Raw genomic sequence first — 11,811 nt, forward strand, 5'->3', positions numbered from 1 at the left:
GAAGGTGGTGCTGTAATTGGGATCAGTATACAGAAGGTGGCGCTGTAATTGGGATCAGTATACAGAAGGTGGTGCTGTAATTAGGTTCACTGTTCAGAAGGTGGTGCTGTAATTGGGATCAGTATACAGAAGGTGGCGCTGTAACTGGGATCACTGTTCAGAAGGTGGCGCTGTAATTGGGATCAGTGTTCAGAAGGTGGCGCTGTAATTGGGATCAGTGTTCAGAAGGTGGCGCTGTAATTGGGATCAATGTTCAGAAGGTGGTGCTGTAATTAGGTTCACTGTTCAGAAGGTGGCGCTGTAATTGGGATCAATGTTCAGAAGGTGGTGCTGTAATTGGGATCAGTGTTCAGAAGGTGGCGCTGTAATTGGGATCAGTGTTCAGAAGGTGGCGCTGTAATTGGGATCAATGTTCAGAAGGTGGTGCTGTAATTAGGTTCACTGTTCAGAAGGTGGCGCTGTAATTGGGATCAATGTTCAGAAGGTGGTGCTGTAATTGGGATCAGTGTTCAGAAGGTGGCGCTGTAATTGGGATCAATGTTCAGAAGGTGGCGCTGTAATTGGGATCAGTCTTCAGAAGGTGGTGCTGTAATTGGGATCAGTGTTCAGAAGGTGGTGCTGTAATTGGGATCAGTGTTCAGAAGGTGGCGCTGTGGACACTCTGGTCCGAAGACGACACCTTTTCAAATGGAAGAAGAAGAAACCAAGGGGCGGAAGTGTGTGTAGTTCTGACAGGGCTAAACACTAAGCTAAGCTAATATGAAAGTGAGAGCAGTGTTAATAGTGCGCACTTCCGCCTGTGTGTGAGTTCATCAGTAATCGGATGGTGATCTAATCCTCTGGAGATTCAATAAAAGTGTAATAGTGATGTCTGATAACGCGGAGGGGTTTGACCGGACTCCCGGAGCGGGCCGGACCCGGGGGAAGGCGAGTGGGCCTGGGCAGGGAGACAGCAGCAGACCCCGAGAGCCGGAGCTGGCGGACGGAGAGGCGGTGTTCAGCCACTGTCAGCCTCTCAGACAGCCGCGGACTGCTCTACCGGGACCGGGACCGGGACCCACCCCCGAGAGCTCAGGTACCGTCTCCTCACCACACACCGGACTTTATTCCCTCTGTCTGTGTGTGTCTCTCTGTGTGTCTGTCTGTGTGTGTGTGTGTGTGTGTCTCTGTGTGTCTGTGTGTGTGTCTGTGTGTGTGTGTCTCTGTGTCTGTGTGTGTCTGTGTGTGTGTGTGTCTCTGTGTGTCTCTGTGTGTCTGTGTGTGTGTCTGTGTGTGTGTGTCTCTGTGTGTGTGTGTGTCTGTGTGTCTGTTTGTGTGTCTCTGTGTGTCTCTGTGTGTCTCTGTGTGTGTGTGTCTCTGTGTGTGTGTGTGTCTGTGTCTGTGTATCTGTGTGTGTCTGTGTGTGTGTGTCTGTGTCTGTGTGTGTGTGTCTGTGTGTGTGTCTGTGTCTGTGTGTGTGTCTGTGTGTGTGTGTCTGTGTGTCTCTGTGTGTCTGTGTTTGTGTGTCTCTGTGTGTCTCTCTGTGTGTCTCTGTGTGTCTGTGTGTGTCTGTCTGTGTGTGTGTCTCTGTGTGTCTGTGTGTGTCTGTCTGTGTGTGTGTGTGTCTGTGTGTGTGTCTGTGTGTGTCTGTGTGTGTCTGTGTGTGTCTGTGTGTGTGTGTGTCTGTGTGTGTTTGTGTGTGTGTGTGTCTGTGTGTCTCTGTGTGTGTGTCTCTGTGTGTGTGTCTCTGTGTGTGTCTGTGTGTCTGTGTCTCTGTGTGTCTCTGTGTGTGTGTCTCTGTGTGTCTCTGTGTGTCTGTGTGTGTGTGTGTCTCTGTGTGTCTGTGTGTTTGTGTGTGTGTCTCTGTGTGTTTGTGTGTGTGTGTCTCTGTGTGTGTCTGTGTGTTTGTGTGTGTGTCTCTGTGTGTGTGTGTCTCTGTGTGTGTGTCTCTGTGTGTGTGTGTCTGTGTGTGTGTCTGTGTGTGTGTTCTGTTTTTACTTCACACTGCTAGATATTTATCTACACGCTATCTTATCTCAGTGTACCTTTGCTTAGCTACTGACTGCTAACAGCTAAAAATATATCAACATTGAGATCATCAGATAAACATACAGCTGGGGAGGGGAGGGGCGAACTGCATGTGGGGCGGGGAGAGAGAGAGGGGGCATGTGGGGGCGGGGAGAGAGAGAGGGGACATGTGGGGGCGGAGAGAGAGAGAGGGGACATGTGGGGGCAGAGAGAGAGAGAGGGGACATGTGGGGGCGGAGAGAGAGAGGGGGCATGTGGGGGCGGAGAGAGAGAGGGGGCATGTGGGGGCGGGGAGAGAGAGAGGGGGCATGTGGGGGCGGGGAGAGAGAGGGGGCATGTGGGGGCGGAGAGAGAGAGGGGGCATGTGGGGGCGGAGAGAGAGAGAGGGGGCATGTGGGGGCGGGGAGAGAGAGAGGGGGCATGTGGGGGCGGAGAGAGAGAGAGAGAGGGGGGGGCATGTGGGGGTAGGGGGGGTGTTGTGCTCTGCACTGAAGACATTTGGGTTTGACATCAAAAGATGAAGATGAGAAGATTGATCAGAATTTCAGCTTTTTATTTTCTGATGTTTATATCTATACATGTAAACTGATGACATCACCACACTGCTGCTTTCTTCTCCTGTGGAGCTTCTCCAGGTTTGTATATCAGCTTCTTTCAATAGTTTCAGGAGGTTTCTCCCTTCAGGCTCCTTTTCAGGAGGTGAGATGTTCCTCAGTCTGGTTCAGTTCTGCTGATCTTCAGGAGGTGAGATGTTCCTCAGTCTGGTTCAGTTCTGCTGATCTTCAGGAGGTGAGATGTTCCTCAGTCTGGTTCAGTTCTGCTGATCTATAGGAGGTGAGATGTTCCTCAGTCTGGTTCAGTTCTGCTGATCTTTAGGAGGTGAGATGTTCCTCAGTCTGGTTCAGTTCTGCTGATTGAGGTGTTCAGTCTGAATCAGTCTGTTGTGAGGCAGTGTGTGTGTTTTGGATGGTTGTCTTGCTGCATGAAGTTCCTCCTGATGAGATTGGACTGTAAATGATCAGAACGTTTCTGTAGACGTCCGACTTCATTCTGCTGATCCCATCATGAGCTCCATCATCAGTGAAGATCAGTGAGAAAGTTCCAGAAGCAGCTATCCAAGTCTAAGCCCTGACACCAGCAGTACCGTGTTCCACAGATCAGCTGGTGTGTTCTGGCTCAGGAGCAGATCCTTACTTCCTCCACACTTTGGTCTTTCCATCACTTTGTTAGAGCTTCATCTCAGTTCCAGAACTTCTGTGGATCATCTCTGCACTGGTCTTCTGAGTCTTACTGCTGCTGAGAGGTGTGTATCTCCTGGTGTGGTCTCTGTGTTCCTGAGGTGGAGGTCAGATCTTCACTCTGCTCTGTGGAGGTAGATACGAATTGTTTACAGAATTCACCTGGACAACAGAAAACACCGGTCAGTCACATGTTCCAATACTTTTGATCATGCGAAGAATAGGCTGGTGTGTTGTAAGGTGTTGAAGACATCTCGATGTAAAGATCAGGAAATGAAAACTGAAATTCTGATCTTCATCTTCTTCTTCATCTTTAATCTCAGACCCAAATGTCTTCAGTGTAGAGAACACACAACAGACTGATATAAAGAGACAGACGGGTGTTAGACACGTCTCATATTTTAATAGGAGAATCTGATTGGTGTGTGTGTGTGTGTGTGTGTGTGTGTGTGTTCTAACAGACAGCAGAGTGTCCACCTTGTCGTCCAGCTCGTCTAACAGCAGCAGCGCAGCAGCAGTGAAACCTCGGCCCGGTCAGTGTGCAGTGTACGAGTCCAGACTGTCAGCACACGCCCCCGAGTTCATCCCCTCCACCTATACACCTGTCCAGGTGATCTACCTGAATGTGGAACTGCTCTCTCAGTACACCTTTAAAATAGTGACCGCTGTTACCGTCCTCTACTGTTACCATGACAACAACACATCAGAGCGAACAGCAGAACCTTCACAGTGTCTTCATCACACCTCACTTCGTCTGCTGAGTGTTTAAAGGATTTAAAGATGACTTTGTGTCAGGAGAGACTGTGATTCCTCACTGCTCTGCTGTTCACCTTCAGATCATCTGAAGACCCACCCCACATTAGGGGGCGTGGCTATAATCTCAGAAAGGGCTGAAGGTGTCTCCAAGAAATGAACTGCATTTATTGTTTCTTAACTTTTTGTGTTCCTACATTAAACACCTCTACATCTAAAATGATTACTAGAACATCCTGAGATTAATCACCAATGTCATGAATTGTTGTATCATGAGTCTAATTGTGTGTGTGTGTGTGTGTGTGATGAAAAGGACGATGTGTATGAGGAGGACAGTTATGAAGGTTACTACCCTGAGTTCTCTCTGGCGGATGTGGTACAGGACATCCTCAGCTACCTGAACTCGTCCCCAGGCTCGTTTGAGACGGACATCGGGAACATCACGGCCACGCTGAACGCCTGGGTGACCACGGAGGAGACTCTGAGGGAGCTGGTGGAGCTCATCTTCACACAGGTGCTAGAAAAATCTCATTATTATCACTTCTCAATGAAATGGAGATGTGGGATTCATGTCTCTCTCTCACACACAAACACAAACACACACACACACACACACACAAACAGGAAGCTTGTATTCAGTGTGTTAATTCTGTATGTAAATACTGTTCATATCCACAGTTTCACAGTTTACATACAGACACGCCCACACTTAACCATATACGGTCTCTGAATATGTTTTTATTGTAAATAGGACTTGCATGGTTTAGGGGTGTGTGTGTGTGTGTGTGTGTGTGTGTGTGTGTGTGTGTTGTAACAGACAGCAGAGTGTGTGTGTGTGCGTGTGCTTTCACTATGGCCATCTTTTCAGTTCCTAAAAACACGGTTCAGGAAAGTGTGATGATGATGATGATTGTTGTGATTGATTGATGATTGATGTGGTTGATTATTAAAGCTGCGACGCCCCCTGAGTGTTAGACAGGTGATACAGTAGGCTGTTAAACCAGTGCAGGAGAAAGGTGTGCTGAAACACACAGCTCCACCTGGAGCCTGTCTCAGTCTAACATGTGACCAAGTCACGTATCAGCTCATTCTGTCAAACACGCTACAGGAACACGTGTAAATCACGGCAGGTATAACAGCGTGAACGATGTGACTGCAGCACTGACTTAACTGACAGCAGGGTCTCTGAAACACACACACACACACACAGACATACCTGTAGTAATCCCTCTTCCTACATTGTGTTCCAGTCCACTTCCATGCCTAACTTCACCTACACGGGCGCTCGACTCTGCAACTTCCTGTCTCATCACCTCACGCTGAGTCCAGCCAGCGGAAACTTCCGGCAGCTGCTACTCCAACGGTCATAATATTACTACACACTGTATTACACCTGTGTGACGAGTCTGTAATTAGTGTGTGACGAGTCTGTAATTAGTGTGTGATGAGTCTGTAATTAGTGTGTGATGAGTCTGTAATTAGTGTGTAACAAGTGTGTAACCTGCAGCTGTACTCATTAATCAGCTCCTCTCCTACTGCATTGTGCAGGTGACACTGTACTGATTAGTTGACTCCACTTTGTTGGTTGTATGTTTTGTTTGTGTGTGTGTTTGTGTGTGTGTGTGTGTGTGTGTGTGTGTGTGTAGGTGTCAGACCGAGTATGATCAGAGACAGCAGGCCCTGATGGGTGATGAGGAAACTCAGAGGAAGTTTCACACTTATGTTCTGTTTCTAGGAGAACTCTATCTAAACCTTGAGGTGTGTATATACACACACACACACACACACACACACAGGTAAAGCTGTAACTGTAGGTTGTCTGTCATCTTCAGGATAGAAGTGTTCTCTGAGATTTATCTCTTATTATTGAAGAGAGAGTAAAGAGAGCCTGCTGAATGAACCACAGTTCCACCCATGTTCCACTGAAACCCTGTAATAGTTGTAAAAGGCTGTGGTATAAGAGAATAAACCCTGAGTGTTGTAGGAAAATCATCCGAACACTAACTCTGCTTCATCACACATTACATCATTGATTATTATTTTCTGCATGCCCCAGTGTTGTGTCCCTGATACCCACAGTCAGGTGTGAGGGGAGGGGCATGTGCACAGGTAATAATAATAATATATATTAATAATATTAATAGAGGGGAGCTGCTGGGTTTGTCAGTGTACTGTGGAGGTTTAACACTTCTTTAAATACTGCTCTGCTGCTCCTGGTCTTATTCTCTTCATCAGAAGATGGAGATGGATTTTACTTTAGATCATTAACAAGAGAAGACCAGAAAAAACAAACTGAACTGTCAGTGAGGATTATTTTTGTCAAAAGAGTCATTTATGATCCGACTCACTGAAATGAATCAGTCTTCATCGTTAATGTCTGAACAGTCTCTCACTTGCTCCCTATCTCTCTCCCTCTCTCTCTCCCTCTCTCTCTCTTTCTCCCCCCCCCCCTCTCTCAGGTGAAGAGTGTGAAGGGCACCATGTCTCGGGCGGAGGTCCTCCTCAATGCACTGAAGGCCCTGATGGACGCACTCTTCTCTCAGCCCAAAGACAGAAACCTCATCTGTGCGGTCAAGCTGCTGAAGGTAACCATGAGGCGCAGCAGGGTTACTCCAGGTCACATGACCAGACAGTGACCAGACAGTGGACACACCCTCATACACAGCTCAGTTCAGGAGCTCAGTTCTACACCTCAGGTTCTGCTGCAGTGTCTACACAGTGCTACAGCAGTATCTCCTCCTCTGACAGGTCTGTAGTGTTAGGAACTGAAATCAACTCAATTCACATTTCACTACTAAAGTGGAGAGAGAGGTCAGTGCGTAAGTACAAACAACTTACACTAGCCATCAGAATGAAGGGTCATATAATTAATCCCAAAACCCATTATTGAAAAATTAATATTAATAATTAATATAAAAATAAAATTAATATAAAAATTTAAATAAATGTTAATATAAAAATAAAAATTAATTAATATTAATAAATGTGTGACTTTCTCCTGCTGAAAGTGTGCCTGAAATCCGATCACAGGGTCAGTGCAGTGGTGACTAGGTGTGTTTACATGGACACATTTTAATCAGACCGGACTGAATTCACTCGGATTGACGAATCCGATCGCAGCATTTACATGAATGCAGTATAAAGTAATCAGATTGTTATGCGCGTTTACATGACACATGATTAGAGTCAGATTAGATCTTTTGACATGCGTACAGTCCACGACAACATCCGTACGTCATACGCCATTCGTATCAACGTCTGTACGTCATACGTCATTCTTGCGCCATTGCACATGCACAGAACTTTCCAGGGACATATTCCATCTGATTAAGTGTTTACACGTCCTCTCAATCGGACTAAAAATGGTTTAAACCACCCCTTACCATCCGATTGAAATTTTAATCAGATGTGGCAAGTTCCATCCGATTGACGTGTTTACTTCTAGTCCTGTTACCATCGGATATCCATGTAAACGCACCTACTGTGTCTGCAGCTCAGAACATCTACACAATCACTCTCACTGTATCACAGACAAACAGACTGAAATATAACTGGTGTGTGTGTGTGTGTGTAGCTCACAGGTTCAGTTCTGGAGGATGCGTGGAAGCAGAGTGGAAAGTCTCACATGGACGAACTGATCAAGAAAATCGAGGAAATCTTACTGGACGCTCAGTGTAGCCGGTGTGTGTGTGTGTGTGTGTGTGAACACTACAGTAAATCAAGCAAGGACACTTGGACTTCTATTTATTGCTAATAATATATATGATAGTATTTGTTTTTTAAAGGTGTGTGTGTGTGTGTACAGTGATGTGAGACAGATGTTGTTGAAGCTGGTGGAGTTGAGATCGAGTAACTGGGGCAGAGTTCATGCAGCAGCAGCTCACAACGAGGCCACGCCCGACAACGACCCCAACTACTACATGGTAACAACACAAACACCACAACTGACCATTCAGACATGCTGAACTTTATTTAAACTAATAGCTTGGTCAAAAATATCTCCATTTACACACATTCACAAATAAGATAGATAGATAGATAGATAGATAGATAGATAGATAGATAGATAGATAGATAGATAGATAGATAGATAGATAGATAGATAGATAGATAGATAGATAGATAGATAGATAGATAGATACTTTATTCATCCCATTGGGAGATGTTCAGTTTACAGCAGTATCCACAAACGCAGGTAACAAGGTAATAAATAAAATGTTCAACAAACAACACTTTAAAGGTACAGACATAATTAGGTAATATGCAGAATCTTTCTGTTTGAGTCCTGTGCAGATCTCAGTGTACAGTAGTGACCTGTTAATGGCAGTAAACTAAAATCCATGGTACATGGACGCCACCCCCAATGTTTTTTTTTATTGTTTAAGGTGTAAATTACCTAATAGGGCTTGGAGAAAAAGCACAAAAATCCAGTGTACACAGAACACCACCACACACTCGGGACAGTGACACGCCAAGGACTGGGATACCGGAGAATTCTGCTTCCCTTTCCCCAACTGCTCACAGAGCCAGCAGCCAATCACAACCCTGATTATTTAGATTCTCAGCATCCCCGCTCCGCCCTTTCCTATACAACGCTACGTGTTCTGTGTCTCTTGAGTAAATACACTGTACAGTATTTTATATATTATTAACATTTTACTTCATTTTAATTAATGTTTATATTTTGTAATTAATAATTCTATTTTTATTAATAAATTACCTTATTTCAACATAAAAACAGTTCACTATAAGGTTTGTGGATACTGTGATATACCGGGAAAATCTGCAAAAAAAATGAGTTATGTTCCAAATAAAAATCCGTGATATCCCGGGGCTCACCCGTCTCTCTGCCACTGATGTCCAGTTCTGAGCCCACAATCGAGCCCACCTTCCTCACCAGCTTGTCCAGATCTGAGGCGTCCTTCTTCTTTATGTGGCCTCCCCAGCACACTACAGCATAGAAGAGGGCACTCGCCACAACAGTCTGATACAACATCTGCAGCAGCTTTTTACAGATGTTAAAGGAAACCAGCCTTCTTAGGAAGTACAGCCAGCTCTGTCCTTTCCTGCTCTGTCCTTTCCTGTACAGAGCGTCTGTGTTGGCAGTCCAGTCCATTCTTTCATCCAGCTGTACTCCAAGGTACTTGTAGGTCTTGACAAACTCCACACAGTCCTCGTTGATAGTTACAGACTCGGGTTGAGGCCTGGGCCTCCTGAAGTCCACCACCATCTCCCTGATGTTTGTGGTGTTGAGGTGCAGATGGTTAACGTCCTGTATCAGTTTTCTGTACTCTTCCTCCTGTCCCTTCCTGATGCAGCCAGCAATAGCAGTATCGTGGACTTTTGCACATGACAGAGCTCTGAGTTATACTGAAAGACCACCCTGTACAGAGAGAGCACAGTCCCTTGTGGTGCTCGCGTACTGCTGACCACAGTGTGACCTGCAATCCCCCAGTCTCATGTACTGAGGTCTACCGGTCAGGTAGTCTGTGATCCACATGACCAGGTGTGAGATCACTCCCATCTCTGTTCCTTTATCTCTGAGGAGCAGCAGCTGGATGGTGTTGAATCCACTCGAGAAGTCCAAATTTTGCAAATTCTTATATGAACCATGTCTGTTATTGTGTTCAGCAGGACAGTGTGTACAACTACACTACACGTGTGGCTTTGTGTGTGTGTGTGTGTTTATGTGGTGATGGAGGTGTATATTTTTCTCTCTCTCTCAGAATGAACCCACTTTCTACACTGCAGATGGAACTCCATTCACAGCTGCTGACCCAGGTGTGTATGTGTGTGTGTGTGTGTGTGTGTGTGTCTGTAAATTGTGTGTGTGTGTGGTTTGTTCACACTGCAGCTGTGTGTGTTATAGATTACTCGGAGAAATACCAGGAGATTTTAGATCGAGAGGATTACTTCCCAGAGTTCTTTGAGGAAAACGGAAATGAAGCGTGAGTCTGTCTCTCTCTCTCTCTCTCAATCTCTGTCTCTCCGTCTCTCTCTCCATCTGTCTCTCTCTGTCTCTGTGTCTCTCTCTCTCTCCATCTCTCTTTCTCTCTCTCTCTCTCTCTCTCTCTCTCTCTCCGTCTCTCTCTCTGTCTGTCTGAAACTGTGGTACTGGGGTCCTGATGTAATGCACTACACACTGTATAAAATAACACACCCCCTACACACTAACATGATGCACTGTAGGTGTGATGTAGAGCCGTTTGTGAGGAAGCTCTCTCACTCTGTCCTTTACAGATCCCCTGTGTGATGTACTGGACCCTAAACACTATGTAGCGTACTAATTATCCATTAGTGAATGGTGTGGGATTGATCTCTGTAGATCTAATGTACACACTAATCACACCCTACACCCACTGTAGTGCACATGTCCAGTAAGAAACTGGCGTTTGGGATGGAAGTGCACTACCTAGGGTTACTGTGCTGTGCTCTATGTGCACTAAAACTTTGTGTGTGTGTGTTCAGGCTGTACGGTGAGGAGGACGAGATGGAGCCGGAGATGGAGGAGGCGTTTGAGAAGTTCTGTCTGGAGACTGAGAGACAAAAACAATAAAAGCTCTACAGTGCTGAAGTGTCTGCTGTGACCATCACCATGAAGATCCACAGCAGACTTCAGCCTCGTTTTCTTTTCCATCATTACAGTGAAGAACAGGGGCTGGATTTAGAGAGGTCATTCTGCCTGGAGTTTCTCCTGGCTGCTGGACGACTGGCTACAGTCTGGACTTTTGTATAGGTTTAGCTTTGTGGAGGAGAAGCCAGAGGTTTGCAGTGAGCTTCGATTTCTTCAGTCAGAGACATGGAACTGCTTCCTGTTAGTGGAGGAAGTGAGGAGAGAGGGTTCGAGTTTCAGGATCTGGCTTTGATCAGACAGAAGAGTTAAAAAAACAAACAGATTTTCAGTGTTTTTCTTGTTTTCTTTCTTTTAGTTTCTGGTTCATTTGGAACCTTTTTAAGAGTTTTACAGATTATGATGCACTTCTGAGGAAAATTTACTTCCTGAGTCCTGGATTAGAGTCTGAGTGAAAGGAGGGGTGTGAGTTTCATCACCACACACACACACACACACACACACACACACACACACACACAGAGGAATGATTATTTTATTAGAGTATTGTAAATATTATTGACTGCATCGTTGCCTGCAATAAATCTTTCTAACAGCTTTGAAGACTCCTTTATCCTCTCAGTGTCCTAATAAATCTTCAGTCTTCAGAACCTTCAGTGTCCTCGCATCACACACTGCAGCCTTATGATCCAAAACTTTACATTAAATTCATGTTCAAAGCCTTTAAATCTCCTCTATCTACTACAGTCTCACTCTACTACAGTCTCACTCTACTACAGTCTCCACTCTACTACAGTCTCCACTCTACTACAGTCTCACTCTACTACAGTCCCCACTCTACTACAGTCTCCACTCTACTACAGTCTCCACTCTACTACAGTCCCACTCTACTACAGTCTCACTCTACTACAGTCTCACTCTACTACAGTCTCACTCTACTACAGTCTCACTCTACTGCAGTCCCCACTCTACTACAGTCTCCACTCTACTACAGTCTCACTCTACTACAGTCCCACTCTACTGCAGTCCCACTCTACTACAGTCTCACTCTACTACAGTCTCACTCTACTACAGTCTCACTCTACTACAGTCCCCACTCTACTACAGTCCCACTCTACTACAGTCCCCACTCTACTACAGTCCCCACTCTACTACAGTCTCACTCTACTACAGTCCCCACTCTACTACAGTCCCCACTCTACTACAGTCTCACTCTACTACAGTCTCACTCTACTACAGTCT

At 45.6% G+C, this 11,811-nt stretch overlaps 1 protein-coding gene across 1 annotated transcript; it reads left to right on the top strand.

Moving 5' to 3' along the window:
* Positions 1 to 684: 684 nt before the first annotated feature.
* Positions 685 to 11,167, top strand: paip1 (poly(A) binding protein interacting protein 1). The gene is made up of 11 exons (XM_058375502.1): positions 685 to 1,075; positions 3,707 to 3,855; positions 4,312 to 4,512; positions 5,249 to 5,361; positions 5,645 to 5,756; positions 6,458 to 6,583; positions 7,573 to 7,679; positions 7,804 to 7,921; positions 9,725 to 9,779; positions 9,868 to 9,946; positions 10,467 to 11,167. Exons 1-11 carry the CDS (start codon positions 868 to 870, stop codon positions 10,552 to 10,554), a joined length of 1,356 nt encoding a protein of 451 aa, XP_058231485.1. The 5' UTR covers positions 685 to 867; the 3' UTR covers positions 10,555 to 11,167.
* Positions 11,168 to 11,811: the final 644 nt, after the last annotated feature.

The sequence above is a fragment of the Hemibagrus wyckioides genome, linkage group LG22 (genome assembly GCF_019097595.1).
Source record: "Hemibagrus wyckioides isolate EC202008001 linkage group LG22, SWU_Hwy_1.0, whole genome shotgun sequence".
Lineage (NCBI taxonomy): Eukaryota > Metazoa > Chordata > Actinopteri > Siluriformes > Bagridae > Hemibagrus > Hemibagrus wyckioides.